General features: G+C 41.2%; 1 protein-coding gene across 12 annotated transcripts in view; it reads left to right on the top strand.

Moving 5' to 3' along the window:
- Positions 1 to 16,414, top strand: part of LOC138751919 (obscurin-like) — a 755,203-nt gene that overhangs the window by 708,487 nt on the left and 30,302 nt on the right. For 11 of the 12 annotated variants that reach the window (XM_069914884.1, XM_069914878.1, XM_069914886.1 and 8 more), the window contains 4 exons: positions 9,381 to 9,503; positions 13,347 to 13,457; positions 14,246 to 14,413; positions 14,706 to 14,828. In XM_069914884.1, the coding sequence (XP_069770985.1) occupies positions 9,381 to 9,503; positions 13,347 to 13,457; positions 14,246 to 14,413; positions 14,706 to 14,828 (525 nt within the window). The remainder of the gene's footprint in view (positions 1 to 9,380; positions 9,504 to 13,346; positions 13,458 to 14,245; positions 14,414 to 14,705; positions 14,829 to 16,414) is intronic. The other variant, XM_069914879.1, reaches the window with a different exon arrangement.

The raw sequence follows: 16,414 nt of genomic DNA, 5'->3' as shown, positions 1-16,414 counted from the left end.
TCTTACACTTTGCACAGAATTTAATATTTATGAAGTTCACCAGGCTTTGGTGCTTGAAAGGTAAATGGTTACCGTTCAGGAAGGTTCTTGTTGGTTTTCAGAGAGATTTGTTTTTTCCTTTTTAATCAGCCACTTTAGTGTCATGCTGATGAAACCTGCCCCTTCAGGGTTCTCCAGATGATAACCTCTTTCTTTCAGGTCACCACAGAGTGCCTTTTTGTTTCTCTTATTCCAAGTGAAACATTAGGCAGCCAGTCCTCTCCTCTTGCATGAACCACAAGGGATTTGGCCAGACCGTCTTATAAATGGGCTTACCATAAGCTTGCCATCTTGTCCCATTCCAGTCCCAGCTACTGTTGCTAGCTGTAACACTGTATAAATGATCTGTGTGTGTGTGTGTGTGTGTGTGTGTCTCTCTCTCTCTCACTCTCTCAGAGAGAAAGCCTGTTTTTCTCTCTCTCTCTGCTTGCAAAATTACATGATCCTCCTGGAACAGCAAGTTCTCCTTCAAATTGTCTGCAGCTCCAACAAGGTCTTTCTTCAATTGCCTTTTGTAAACAACAATCCATTTGTGAAGTATATTGAACCCTGTTCAAAGCTCTTGCAAAACCTGTGAGGCCCTGATATGTCTAGCATGGGGAAGAGCTCCAGTATTTCAAATAAGATCTGTCTTAAAGTGTTTGCTTGTAACCTACTCTAACAAACATTTCCCAATTTATCTCCCAAAAACATATCTATATACTCTGTCACAGGTGGCATGGGTTTGTGGGCTGAGAAGGGCCTCTTAATGTGCTATATGCATATAACCATATAATAATTACATTATAGAAACAGGCCATATCGGCCCCTCCAGGCCATACCAATTTAAATGATCTCCTCTAGTCCCACTTACCTACACCCAGCCCATAACCCTCCAATCCCCTCACATCCACGCACCTATCCAACTTTTTCTTAAATGACAAAATTGACCTTGCTGCAACCACCTCTTCCAGAAGGTCATTCCACTCAGCCACCATTCTCTGAGTGAAGAAGCTCTCTCTCATGTAACTTTTAAACTTTTGCCCTCTAACCCTTAACTTATGACCCTTTGTTCCAATCTCACCTACCCTCAAGGGGAAGAGCCTATTCACATTTACTCTGTCTATCCCCCTCATAATCTTAAGTACCTCTATCAAATCCCCACCTTTTACGCTCCAAGGAATAAAGACCTAATCTGCTCAATCTTTCTTTGTATTTTAGAATTGTATTTTCTTTGCAATCCAGGCAACATTTTAGTAAATCTTCTCGGCACCCTCTCTACCTTATTGATATCCATCTTATAATTTGGGGCAAAACTGCACGGAGTATTCCAAATTTTGCTTTACCAATGCCTTGAATAGTCTCAACATCACTTCCCAACTCTCCTATATTCTATGCTTTGATTTTCAAGGCCATCATATCAAAAGCCTTCTTTCCCACTCTATCCACATAAGATTCCATTTTCAAAGAACAATGAACTGTTATTCGAAGATCTCTGTTCCTCTGCATTCCTCAATGCCCTCCCCTTCACTGCATACGTCCTGTTTTAATTATTCTTCCCAAACTGAAGCACTCCACACTTATCTATATTAAACTCCATCTGCCATCTTTCAGCCCACTCTTCTAAACGTCCAAATCCTTCTGCAGTCCAAGAAAACCATCTTCATTATCCACAACTCCCCCTATTTTTGTATCATCCGCATATTTACTAACCCATCATCTAAGTTATTAATGTAAATGACAAACAACAAGGGACCCAACACCGAGCTCGGAGGAACACCGGCCTCCATCCTGACAGACAGTTATCCACCATGATTCTCTGGTATCTACCTTCTAGCCACAATTGAACCCATCTGACTATTTCAACATTAATACCTAGTGCCTGAAACTTCCTTACCAACCTTCCATGTGGAACCTATCAAAGGCCTTACTGAAATGCACATGGACATATCTACTACTCTACCCTCATCAATGTTCCTAGTCACCTCCTCAAAAAATTCAACAAGATTTGTCAAACATGACCTTCCCTGTACAAACCCATGTTGGGTGTCCCTGATCAGCTCCTGCCTCTCTAGATTCTTATACATATTATTTCTAAGAATACTTTCCATTAGTTTACTGACCACCGGTGTCAAATTACTGGCCTATAATTGCTGGGCCTACATCTGGAGCCCTTTTTAAACAGAAGAACCAGGTTTGTGATATGCCAGTCCTGCGGCACCATGCCCCCCTTTAGTGACTTTTGAATAATCACTGTCTGAGCCTCAGCTGTTTCCTCCCTGACTTCCCTCAAGGTCCTGGGGAAAATCCCATTGGGACCCAGAGACTTATCCAACTTTATATGCCTCAAAAGTTCCAACACCCCCTCTTTCCTAATCCCTACATTTTCTATAATCACCCCTTTTGCTTCTCTTATTCTACACGATTCCATATCCTTTTCCCTAATGAATACCAAAGAGAAGAACTCATTCAATATCTCCCCATCTCATTTCGCTCCGCACACAGTTGTCCGCTCTGATTCTCTAAGGGACCAATTTTATCCTTCACTTTTATTTTGCTATTTACATATTTGTAAAAATACTTCGGATTTACTTTCACTCTGTTCACTATAGCCACCTCAGACCTTCTTTCCACTTTCCTAATTTCTTTCTTAAGCTTCTTTTACAATCCATGTATTTTCCAAGCATCTCGTCCATACCTTGTTTCTTATATTTAATGTAGGCCTCCCTTTTATCTCAAACCAACTTTCTCATCTCCCCTGAAATCCATGGCTCTCTCAAACTTTTGGTTCTGCCTTTTATCCTCATAGGGGCATAAGGATTCTGCACCCTCAAAATCTCACCTTTAAAAGACCTCCAATTCTCCTCTACCTCCTTCCCAAAAAACAAATCAGCCCAAACCACTCCTTGCAAATCCCTTCTCATTTCTTCAAATCTGACTTTCCCCCTCTCAAAAACCTTCATCGTCAGACCAGACCTAAACTAAGAGTACCATGATCACTGGATCCTAAGTGCTCCCCAACACACACCTCAGTCACCTGCCCTATCTCATTCCCCAACAGTAGATCCAACAATATCCCTTCTCTAGTGGGTACCTCAACATATTGCTGCAAAAAAATTATCCTGCACACATTTTACAAATTCTAATCCACCCAGCCCCTTCACAGAATGTGTTTCCCAATCTATATTAGAAAATTAAAATCCCCCACTAACACAACCCTGTGCTTATTACAGATCTCAGCTATTTCCTTACACATTTGCTCCTCTATTTCTCACTCCCCACTAGGTGGTCTATAATACGCCCCTATAATTATAAAGTTTCCTTTTCTATTTTTTAATTCTACCCATGCCGCCTCCCTTGACGAGCCATCCAATCTATCTCACATCTTTGAAATATTTTCCCTGACAAGCAATGCCACACCACCTCCTCTTACCCCTCCAATTCTATTACACATAAAGCAGTGAAATCCCGGAATATTTAGCTGCCAGTCACAACCCTCCTGCAACCACGTCTCACTAATTGCCACCACGTTTTACTGCAAAGTGTCTATCCACACCTTCAGCTCATCCACCTTCCTTACTATACCCTTAGCAGTAAAGTAAATAAATGCATTTCAGAGATTTCCTACATCTTTCTTTCTGCTTATCCCTATCTTTACGGACAAGTAAATTCCCCCCCCCCCACCTCCATCACGGCACTGATCCTTTTCCTTCTCAATCACCTGTCTTTTCCACCCCCAAACTTTGTCTGCAAGCCTTCTCTATTTGCGGACAAACCTGCTCTTTGCTGTTCTCCTTTATATGGACCCCTTCCCCCAACCATACCAATTTAAAGCCTCCTTAGTAGCCCTAGCAAATGCCCCCGCCAGGATCTTCTAGGATTCAGATGCAACCCATCCGTTCGGTACAGGTCCCACTTCCTCCAAAGGGTCCCAGTGATCCAAGAACTTGAAGCCCTGCCCTTTACTCCACCCCTTTAGCCACTCATTCATCCTCCACCTGATACTATTCTTGCCCTCACTATTGCATGGCACATGAAGTAATCCAGAGATTAACCCCTTTGCATTCCTTTTTAGCTCCCTACCTAACTCTCTATATTCATTTTTTAGGACCACTTCACTTTTTCTCCCTAAGTCATTGGTACCAACATATACCATGACCTCTGGGTCATTACCCTCGCCCCTTAGGATGTCTAAATTTAAAACATTACAGCCCAAGATGTTGCACCCTTGTTTAACAAAGAAATCTGAATTTGAGACTCAACATATCTTAGGGGTTCCAGATTGTAACTACCTTTTAAATAAAGACTGCTTCATTCATGAAGTAGAATGGATGGAAGAGCATGAGTGAGGTGTGACAGAGTATTTAGAGGTGGTTTGGAAGGAATTGTTAGAGAAACTTGCATGCACACATTTTAAAACACAGAATATTTGCAGGACTTTTGCAGAAGGCAACAATGTATTGACAGCAGCTTGCCTGGGAGAGCATGTGATCTTTCCAGGCAGAGGAGAAGAGATTTGCTCTCAGAGAGGGAGTGAGTGAAACAGAGAGAGAGGAGACAGAAATCAGTTCCAGAGGGACAAGCTGGCAAACTTTGGAAGGCTCCCTGGTGAAAGGAGGAGACTGGCAATGTGAAAGGTGACCTGAAAGAAAGAATATCATCTGGAGAACCCTGAAGGGGGCAAGTTTCATCAGCAAGACTGATCGAGAAGGAATCAGTTGTGGATGTCCTGGAAAAGGAATCTGTTTGAAAACCAGCAGGAACCCTCCTGAGTGGTAACCATTTGCCTGTTAAGCACCAAAGACTGGTGAACTTTGTTAATGCTAACTTCTGTGCACAGAACAAAAATTGCCTGCAACCCGTGAGATTGGACTGTGATCCAAAAAACTTTTCTAATCTTAAATATACATTACACAGACCCACGTTTAGTATTGGTGGGGGGGGGGGGGGATTAAGTAGTTAGGTAGTTTAAGTAATAAGTTAAAGTTCAATTCTGTTTTTTTGTTCAAATATAATTAAAAACTACTAAGTAACCCTGTGTTGTGGTGCATATCTATTGCTGCTGGTTTTGGGGGTCCTCTGGACTCCGTAACAGAGGGGAGAGTACATGGATAATCTAGAGCAAGTCAGTGTGAAGAAGATGTTATATATTATGGGACACATAGGGATTGATAAATCCTAAGAGTTGGGAGATCTCTCCCAGGATGCAATGAGAAACAAGGGAGGAGACAGCTGGGACCCTGATGGAGATATTTGCATCTTTATTATCCATAAATGAGGTGCCAGAAGATTGTAGGAAAACAAATGTTATTCGTAATATTTTGGGCCCAGAGGACCCCAAAACCCACAGCAATAGAAATTCACCGTCAAATGGTTACATAAACAAAAGTTGCTTTTAATTTTTTTTAAACATAAAAACAGGATCAAACTTGAACATTATTATTAACTTAACTTAACCCACTTCTAATTCTAAGCACATGTGTATATAATGTGCATAAGTTCAGAAAAGTTCTTTGATTCATAGTCTAATCTCACTTCTCACTCCTCCAAGTTCACTGGTATCAGGCAATCCTTATACTTTGCACAAAATTTAATATTTATGAAACTTCACCAAGCTCTGATGTTTAAAAGTAATTGATCACCGCTCAAGAAGGTTGAAGTTGGTTTCAGAGAAAGATTCGTTGCTCATTGGACACACACAAACTGATTCCCTCCAATCAGCCACTTCAGTGTCTTGCAGAGCAAACTTTCCCCATCGGGGTTTTCCAAATGATAACCTCTTCTTCTACAGGTCACCACAGAGTTCCTTTTTGTTTCCCTTAATTCAGGAGAAACACTCTAGCCAGCCATTTCCTCTTGTATGGACCAAATGGGTTGTTTCAACAGGCTGAACTCAGAGCTCACAAGCCATCTTCAAAATGGGGTTTTAAACAAACTGCCAGCTTGCCATGCTGCAGAAACAAGTTTTCTCTTTCTCTCTCTCTCTATCTGCTTGCAAAACCACATGACCTTCTTAGAACAGCAAGCTGCAGTCAGACATATTGCGGAACCAGCCCCAATCTTCTGAGTCTGTTCATCTGTTGCTTTCAAAACAATAACCCATCACTCCACAGCATATCCAATTAATACATACTTGTGAAGTCGTTGTAGGCATTCTTCAAAGTTTTTGCAAAGGTACTCGGAAGCTTTACTGTCTGGCTTGAGCAGAGCTCTGGCATTTTAAATGAGATCTGTTTTGTGAAGTGTTTGTGTTTGTTTGTGATCTACACTACTCCCACAATCTATCTCCTTCACAAACATATCTATGTAAAATATAAAACATAATATAATCCAGCACACTCTGCCTCCACAAAGGAATTTTAACACGAGTTAAAATTCAGTTATAACTAAACTGACTTCATAATCACAACAGTGGTAAACTATACACACTATATATAACATGTTACAGGGACACAATCCTTTATCCAGACATCTAAAATCTGGAAATCTCCAAAATCCGGCAAGTGGCGAGAGAGACAGCAGCGCGAGTCAGGCAGGTGTGGTGGGATACTGGCAGCGCAAGTCGGGTGGGTGAGGATGAGAGACCGGCAGCTCAAGTCAGGAGGGCGAGAGACCGGCCATGCGTGTCGGGTGACCGAGGGGAGGGAGACCGACAGCACGATTCGGACAGGCGAGGGGAGGGGAAGAAGACCAGCAGAGCATGTCGGGCAGGTGAGAGACCAGCAACGAGTCGGGTGGGCGAGAGACTGGCAACACAAGTCAGTCGGGCAAGGGGGAGCTGGAGACCGGCAGCACGAGTCAGGCAGGCGAGGGGGGAGGGAGACTGGCAGCGCGATTCAGGCGGGCGAGGGGAGAGGGAGACCAGCAGCACGAGTCGGGCGGGCAGGAGGCTGGCAGCACGTGTCAGGCGGGCAAGGGGGGAGATGGCAGCGTGATTGGAAGGGGGTGGGGGTGGATACGACAGCACAATTCGGGAGGGCTTAAATATGGCTTTCAGAAATCAGTCAAAATCCAAAATTTGGAACACTCTGTCCTCCAAGGGTTCCGAATAAAGGATTGTGTACCTGTATTACAATGTACTCCAATGTTGACAGTATATTTCTTTCTATGTTCAATTTTAACATCTTGACAACCAATCTGCCATCACATTATTTGTACCTCTAATATGATTAATTTGGAGATTATATTCCTGCAATATTAAACTTCACTTTAACAATCTTCTGCTTTTATTCAAAAACACCAGACGATTGTGGTCAGTAAATATCACAACTATTTCATGAGTGGTACCCAGATACACATCAAAATTCTGCAGAGCAAGTAACATAGACAACACTTCCTTCTCAAAAGTGAAATAGGTCCTTTGATGAACATTGAATTTTTTTGAAAAGTTGACAACTGGATGGTCAATGTTTTTGTAATAAAACTGCACCTGCTGCCCCCTCACTGGCATCCACTGCTAAAGAAAATGGTCTGTCAAAATCAGGAGATTTTAAAACAGGGTAATGGCATAGCATCTCCTTTAAATTTTATGAAGATCTCTGACAAACTTTAGTCCACACAAATTTCTCACCTTTCTTCAAAAGAATGGTTAATGGAAGAGCAACTTCAGCAAAATTTCCAATAATATCCTGCCATTCCTAAAAACTTTCTCACTGCTTTCTTGTCATTGCGAATAGAAAATTCAGAAATTGCATACACTTTAGCTTGAATAAGTGCTACTTTGCCATGACCAACTACAGGTTGACCTAAGTATGTCACAGTAGCATGTCCAAATTCACATTTAGCTAAATTGACAGTTAAGTTTGCTTTGGATAATCTTGCAAACAATTTGTCCAATTCCCTCCGATGTTCTTCGCATGTGTCACTTTTTGTGATCAAGTTATCAGTATAAGCATCAGAATGTGTTAACCCTTCGATTATCAAATTAATCATCCTTGGGGATGTTCATGCCAAAACATAACCAATTATATTCATATAAACCATATGGTGTTACGAAAGCAGAAATATTTCCTCTCTCATTTAGAGGCACACACCAGTAACCCTTCAACAAATCCACCTTAGTAAGAAATTTAGCTTTCCAAATGTTATCAATACAATCATTTATTCTCAAAATAGCATAAGCATCTGTTTTAGTTATTGAATTAACCTTCCTGTAATCTGTACCAAACCTAACAGTTCCATCTGGTTTAGGTACCAGAACACAAGGAGAACTCCAAACTGAGTTTGAAGGTCTAATAATATCATTTTTCAACATATATTTCACCTCCTGATCCATGATTTTACTCTTCTAAATGTTTATTCTATATTGGTGTTGTTTAATGGGACTTGCTTCACCCTCATCATGACAAATCACTGACGTCCTTTTTGGCACATCAGGAAACAAATTTGCATATTTCAAAAGTAACTGCTTCAACTGCATCTGTTCTTGTGACTTAAGATGCCCTAATCTTTTCTCCAGATTTTCCAAAATTGCAGAGTTAGACAGGTACACAGGAACCATGGTTTCTTTAAGGTGACCCTCACAAGATTCTGAAACCCATGTTGGGTGTCCCTGATTAATCCCTGCCTATCCAGATATTTATAATATTATCCCTAAGATTTCCTTCCATTAGTTTCCCCACCACCGATGTTAAACTTACTGGCCTATAGTTGCTTGGCCTACACCTTGCGCCCTTTTTAAACAGCGGAACTACGTTTGCAACCCGCCAATCCCACAGCATGATTTCACTGGCTGCAAATTCCAGTAGGTTTCAGGAACCAATATATTACTGCAGCAATCTGTGGAGAGAATAAGAGTTAACAAATCAAGACCTGATGCAGGGTCTCCACCCAAAACATCGATCATCCCTTTGTCTCCAGATTTCTTCCAGCAGTTTCAGATCCAGACATCAGTTTGAATGTGAAAGACCTGTAGTTAGAAACATGAATCTGCTTCTGACATTAGAGATGATGTCTGACCCTTTGAACATTCCCGACATTTTATGTTCTGATTTCAGGTTGATCACATTTCAGATTTCCTTTTACAGACTGTTGGTTGGTCTCTTGTAAAAACAAAAGATTTTAAAAAAACTTCAAAGCTTGCAAAGTGCAAATTCCAAGTGAAGAAAACTTTAAACTGCTGTATTTAAATCCAACCATTCTTGTTTAATATGGTAAGGGAGTCCTGTAATAACTACCTATTTTACTCGGGTTGAAATGGTTTCATTTGCAAGCCCCCAACAATTAATATCAGAAAAACCACAAAGGAATCTGAATGTTTAATTGTAACCATGATGAAGATTTGAAGATGTTAGAAATTGTCAACTCAACCTCAAGGTGCGGATTAGTTGATCTAATGAAAGCTCTGTTATAATTTTGCACAGACTTGGAAATACAGCAAATGGGCATGTGTACCAGAGACACCATTGACAATCCCACAGGTTCACTGAAGATAAAATCCAGACTGTTTTCCTTCAAGCTTCCTGGCTCAAGAGTGAAAGAGAAAGGTATTGCTGAGCAATATAAAATTCTGATAATAGCTCACATTTTACATAACTCACTCAGTCATCTTCTTCCCCTGCCATTAGATTCCTGAATGAACAACGAACCACAAACACTGCCTCACTTTGTCTTTTTCTTTATCTTGCACTGTTTTGATTTATTTTGTAAAGGGGTTAAAATAAATGTTTGCCCTGTGATGCTACACAAAACAACAAATTTTGTGACATGTTCATGACAATAAATTCTAATTCAGAATTCTGGAGAATATCTTTATGCTTAATGGCACAGACCTAATGATTGGATAAAATAAAAAAATTGTTGTTTATTAATTGATATTTTTAAAGAACGAAAATAATATGTGACCATTCTTTCATTTTAGAAGTAGAGATTTTATTCTAGACTGTTCATTTATGAGGATTTTATGATTAATAGTACATCTAATAAGTTTCTAAATTCATTATTTTTTGTTTAGAATTATGACACCATAAAATATAGAAAATGTTAAGTACATAAAAAGTTATTTGCCACAAGTCAATTACTTTTATAGTAGTTAACTTTCCAATTTCATCCAAATTTTATCAAAACATGTATAAATATATCTTGAATACATTTATTTTGACCTTCAATAGTTAACATTTTGCTTTGTCTCTTGCTCTTTGAATGAATGAGCATTGGCAGACATTCTCCACTTGCACACATCGATCTATTGATTTGCAGGAGTGCAAATATCTCTCCTCTCCTGTATGTAGTCACACTTGAAAATATATTTAAAAACTCTTTGCTTAAACAGAAACATCTGTAGACACTGGGATTGTAGTGGAATACACAAAAGATGTGGAGAAACAGCAGTTACTCAGCATCATTAGGAATTAAAGGGTAAACCACATTTCAGGCCTGAGCCCTTCATCTAGGTATGACAAAAAAGTCGGTAGGCATCTGAATAAAAAGGTGGGGGAGGAGAAGAGAGGCACTCTGTGTGTTCTCCGACCACTCAGCCTTAATGACTCGATGAGTCATTGAGCTGCCTCAATGACTATCTTCCAGTAGCACTCGAGGTTGGCCATGGCCAGAATGAACTTGTACCTAAGTAAAGATCTAGACCCATTGCAATTTGCCTACCATCACATTCGCTCCACAGCAGGTGCTATCTTACTGGCTCTCCACTCAGCTCTGAATCACCTAGACAACAGCAACCCCAGGCTACTCTTCATCGACAACAGCTCAGCTTTCAAGATTATCATACTCTCAGTACTGGTCAGCAAGCTTTAAAACCTGGGCCTCTTCACCCTCCTCTGCAACTGAATCCCTGACTTCCTCATCAGAAGACCACAGTCAGAACGAATCAGAAACAATGTCTCCTCACTGATAATCAGCGCAGGTACACCTCAAGGATGCATGCTTAGTCCACTGCTCTACTTGCTCTACAAATTTGCCGATGCCATCATGGCCATTGGCTGGATCATAGACAGCAATGAGAAAGTGTAGAAGACCAAGATAGATCAGCTAGTCGAGTGGTCTAACAACACCCTCCTTGCACTCAATGATAGTTAAACTAAGAAACTGTTTGTGCACTTCAGGAGGGGGAAATTAGGAGAACCAGTCTTCATCAAAGGGGTCAGTGATGGAAAGGGTTAAGCACTTCAAATTCCTAGATGTCAACATCTCTGAAGATCTGTCCTGGGCCTCCATGTCAATGCAATAGGAAGAAGGTTCACCAGCAAATACTTGAGGATATTTGGCACCAAAGACTCTTGCAAATTTCTACAGGTGCACAGTGGAGAGGATTCTGATTGGTTGCATCATTGTCTGGCATAGAGGCCCCAATGTACAGGACAGAAAAAGACTACAGAGTTGTTAGATTTCAGATTCATTGTTAGAGTGTATACATGACATCACATACAAGTTCAAGTTCTTTATTTATATAGCACATTTTTTTCAATATGCATTGACCAAAATTCTGTACAAACTTAAGGCAATCAATCAAAACTAGTACAACTATTTACAGAACCACGGATTCAGACATCATAAATAGACCACAATTGCAGTGAATAGTGCACCGCTCTCTGAGGTTAGGAATGAACAAAGGGTTTCAGACGTTAAACACTAACAATCGCAGGTACACTTTTAACCTGGATTTAAAAGTTTGGGTTAGCAACCGTGAAGGCCCGGTCTCCCTTTTGTGTGTGCTTAGTGTGTGGAACAGCCAGGCATCCTGTGGTAGATGATCTGAGCTGCTTGGGAGCAGAGTAAGGTGTGAGCAGATCGGAGATATGGTGGGGTGGAGGGGGTGGGGGGGATGTAAATAGCAGCAGCTTGAAGTCAATTCCAAGTTGCACCAACAACCACTGGAGGGAGGCCAGAATTGGACTGATATGGTCCCTTTTCTTGGCACCTGTCAGGACCTTAGCTGCAGCATTCTGAACCGATTGGTGGCAGGTTAGGGAGGACTGGCTAATCCCAGTGTGTAGAGAGTTAGCGTAGTCCAGACGTGAAAGGATAAGGGCGTGACTAACTATGTGTGTGTCTTCCTTCGAGTAGTGGGGGGCTACAATATCATGTTTCTGCATGATATGACCGAGGGGGAGGATGTACAGCGAGAAAAAAGTGGGGCTAAAGTCTGATCCTTCTGGAACCCCGCAGGAGAGGGTAGCTCCTTTTTCCTGCGGGTATGGCGGAATTACCACTAATTGGAAGTGCAAAAAATAAACTGTATACAGTGTAAACATGTAAACAATCAAAATAACTGTGAACAGATAATGAAAGTAAACGAACTGACTGTGCAATACAGACAAACCAAAGAAAATCAATAAAGTGCACAAGTAAGGGTCCTCAAATGGATCTCTGAAATGGCCAGCGACATCATGGGCATCATTCTTCACTCCATCGAGGACATCTACAAAAGGCGGTATCTTAAGAAAGCAGCCTTTATCCTCAACCCCACCTCCTCTTCACACTTATACCATCGGGAAGGAGTTACAGGAGCTTGAAGAAAAACACTCAGCAACACAGATCTCAAAATGGACAATGACCCACAGACACTACCTTACTTTCTCTTCTTTTAGCACTAATTTATTTAACTTTTAAATGTAATTTATAGCTTTAATTCTTGCACCTGTGATGCTGCAGAACAAGTTTCACAACAATAATGAGTCTGAGCCGAGAGGCACTCGGTACTCTCCAACCAGACCGTATTAACATCAACATCTCCAGTTTCTGTTCAACTCCCCCTCCCCAACCCTTTTTCCCTATCCTTCTGTCTCATTTCCTCCTGCTCTCCATCCCCTTCCTTCTCCATCCAGGGAGTCACCACACCACCCCCCCCCTTATCACCTCAGCTTTTTTCACTTCTATTATCCCACCTGTATCCACCTATGACCTCCTACATATTAGCCTGTACTCCTCTCCCTGTCCCCTCTTCCCTCCTCTAATCTTTTCCTCCCCTTTCCACAACTTTCATTCAGGCATTTGCTTCTTGCTCATACCTTGACAAAGGGCCTAGGCCCGAAATGCCAGTTACCTTTTACTTCCAATAGATGCTGAGTGACCTGCTGTCTTTCTCCAGCACTTTTGTATATTCCAATTTTGTTTATTTTTACTATTCTACCTCAGCTTTTTTTTTATATACTGAATTAGCACTGCACTTTTAATTTCTCGAGGTAAAATGGGAGCAGAACAGAGATCTGCTAATATTGCCTCATCAATCTAGAACAGCAACATTGCAAACCCTCTAATTTACATTTCACTTTATACTTTTTCTGTCAGCATTTGAATTCTTTAATGACACAATTTGACAAAATCAGCCTTTTCCTAACCTTAAAACATTGACAGCTTGTTTCCTTTTGGTACAGCACCATCATTTACTGAACAGCTCCAAAACCAATCGGTCGTCTTGAATCATTCTGTGACCCTGTACTGCAGAGCTTCAGGTTATCCAAATCCAAAAATACTCTGGTTCAAAGGTAAGATCCATTTTGTGCTATGCCTCTCTGTTCACTCCAGAAACAAATCCAATCACTTGCAGCTCTGCTGAAGGATACAGTATATGACAGGAGCTTTCTTGACAAGAAGTTTTAGTTATTTAGTACACGGACTGCTGATCTTTTATATTCTGGTTAAGTAGTGGCTGTAGTTGACCCTAGTACTCAAAAGCCAAAAGCTAAAATGGGCTTCAATGGGCCTCACAAGAACAAAATAGGAGGAAAGTTCAGGGGAGATGTCAGAGTCGTTTTTTTTTACATCAAGTGGTGGTGGGGGGGTGGGGGGTGGGTGCCTGAAATGCATTGCTGGAGGTGATGGTGGAGGCTGGTACAACAGGGACATATAAAAGACTCTTAGATAGGCACATGGATGTAAGAAAAAGGAGGAATTATTGACAGTAAGGGAAGAAAGGGTCTGATCGCTCATGGAGTAGATTAATATAGGTAGGCACAACATTGTGGGCTGAATCCTGAACTGTGCTGTACTATTCTGTTCTTCCACTTGTTCCTGCCGCAGCCTGGCATAAATTATGCAGCTTTAATGTGGCCCCTTCTGTGCTGTAAATGACCATCTGTCTATATTGCTGCTATGCCCCCGTGATCATTTCAACATCTACTCTATCATATAGCCCTCAGTTTGAAAGATTTAATATTTGCTATATTGAAATATACCACTTGATATATATTTCAATTTTGCTGTACAGACAAAAGAAATTTACCAATCGAATAGTCACTTGTTTTTCATATTTTATCATTTACTTTTCCTGTAGATAACCAACTGGTGTGCTGCAGTGACCAAATATTACCATCAGTCACAAGCACAAACTGCCAGCTTTTAACTATTCTAAATGTGGCTGAAGAAGATCTTGGTAGCTACAAATGTGTGGCTGAAAACCACTTAGGCAAGGCTGCAACTTGCTGCACACTGAATCTTGCAGGTAACTAGTATCTCTGTATGTTTGAGATTGACTTTCGTGAACTCCGGACAAGATGCACAAGCCCCTCGGCTTCACATGAATAGTTCACCCAATAATCAGATTAGAACTTGAACAATAGAGCATGATCCTCAAGAGCTAAGGGGGTGCATGGTGAATGAGCCAGGGTGGCATCCCATGGCGGAATTTAAGGAGGGGAGGGAATAAACCTTGAGAAACAAATGAAACAAATGAAAATGTGATTGTAAATGGCTTGTAGTCAACTGAAGATGAGGCTCAGATTGTGTCTTTCTAGTTCTACCCTGTTGCCCTGATCCTCCTGAAGTAGTGCAAATCTTTGAAGATGGCCCTTTAGTGATATGGAAGCCACTTGTGAGCAGAATGTCAATAACCTACATAGTTCAGTGTCAGAAAAAAGGTAAGTAGTGATCATTTTGTTAGTCGATAGATCTTGTTGAAAGAATAACAATTCATGCAGTGATTTTCTACAATTTCAATTTTCTTTACGAATTAGTAGGAATGTCCAGTATTTTATTGTGTTTTCTCTTGTAACGGTCATATAAAATGACTATTCATTTAAAATTCCATTCTGTTTTGCTTCAACATACTGTAGTTTTATTTCATTGCCGTCAATTTGTACACACCCAAAAGAAAATAACCAAAGGAACCCTAGGGAAGCTCAGAGGTGCAAATTGCAGGGCTTCTGGCTCAGATTGTTAGGGACCCAGGTTCCCTCCTGACCTAGGATGCTGTTGTATGAGGTTTGGAGCTTTCCCTTTGATTGAATGAATTTCCCCCAGATGCTCCAGTTTCTCCCCACATCCCAAAAATGTGTAGGTTGCTTGGTTGCTTGCCACTGTAAATTTCCGTAATGCATAGATAAGTGGTAAAATTTTGCATATTTGAATGGGGTTAATGTAAGATTATAAAATTCTGATTAAACCATACTTGGTGTATTGTGGGCAGTTCTGGATGTCTCATTACAGGAAGAATGTAGAAGCCTTAGAGAGGGTACAGAGGAGATTTACCAGGATGTTGCCTGGAACATGTTCAAATTTATTTGTACCAGTACCACCCAACAAAACAGCGTTCTCCAATCCAACATATATACAAGTACATGTGTTAAAATAAATCTTATAAAATGAGGGGAAATTTCTTTACGCAAAGGGTCGTAGGGATGTGGAATGAGCTTCCGGCAGACGTGGTCGAGGTGGGATCATTGGTTACATTTAAGGAAAGACTGGATCGTTACATGGATAGGAGGGGACTAGAGGGGTATGGACCGGGTGCTGGTCAGTGGGACTAGGAGGGTGGGGATTTGTTATGGCATGGACTAGTAGGGCCGAACTGGCCTGTTCTGTGCTGTAAGTGGTTATATGGTTATATATAATAATAATAAAATTGTAGAGTCTCAGAGAGTTGTTTTAGCGGTCACTCAGCAGCCTCATTGCCCGTGGGAAGAAGCTATTCCTCAACCTGGTGGTTCTGCCTATAATACTTCTGATATCTTTCCCGGCAGGGTAGCTGGAAGATGCTGCATGTGGGGTGGGAGGGATTATTTGGTCCTCTGTGATTTTGTGAGCCTTCTTTAAACAGCGATTTCAGTAAATCACACTGGTGTGGGAGGAAATGGGGAGGGAGACCCTAGTGATCCTCTCTGCCGGTTTCATGATCCTGTGGTTTGACCTCTGATCGGAGTTCTATAGCAACCCTACCACACTGTGATGCAGCTGGCCAGGATGCTCTTGAATGATCTACCATAGAAAACTGACAGAATGGAGGCTGGTAGCCTTGCCTGCCAGCTTCTAAGGAAGTACAGTCGCTGTTGCACCTTCCTGACTAAGTAAGGAGATATGTATCCAGGATAGGTCATTTCTTAAGTGGACTCCGAGGAACTTGGTACTCTCCACTGTCAAGCTATTAATGTATAGTGGAGATCTCTGGTCCTCCTGAAGTCCATAATCATCTCCTTTGTCTTGTCCATATTGAGACTCAGGTTGTTAT

The sequence above is a fragment of the Narcine bancroftii genome, chromosome 1, assembly GCF_036971445.1.
Source record: "Narcine bancroftii isolate sNarBan1 chromosome 1, sNarBan1.hap1, whole genome shotgun sequence".
In the NCBI taxonomy this organism is placed as follows: Eukaryota; Metazoa; Chordata; class Chondrichthyes; order Torpediniformes; family Narcinidae; genus Narcine; species Narcine bancroftii.
This window is presented reverse-complemented; position numbering and strand designations above follow the sequence as displayed.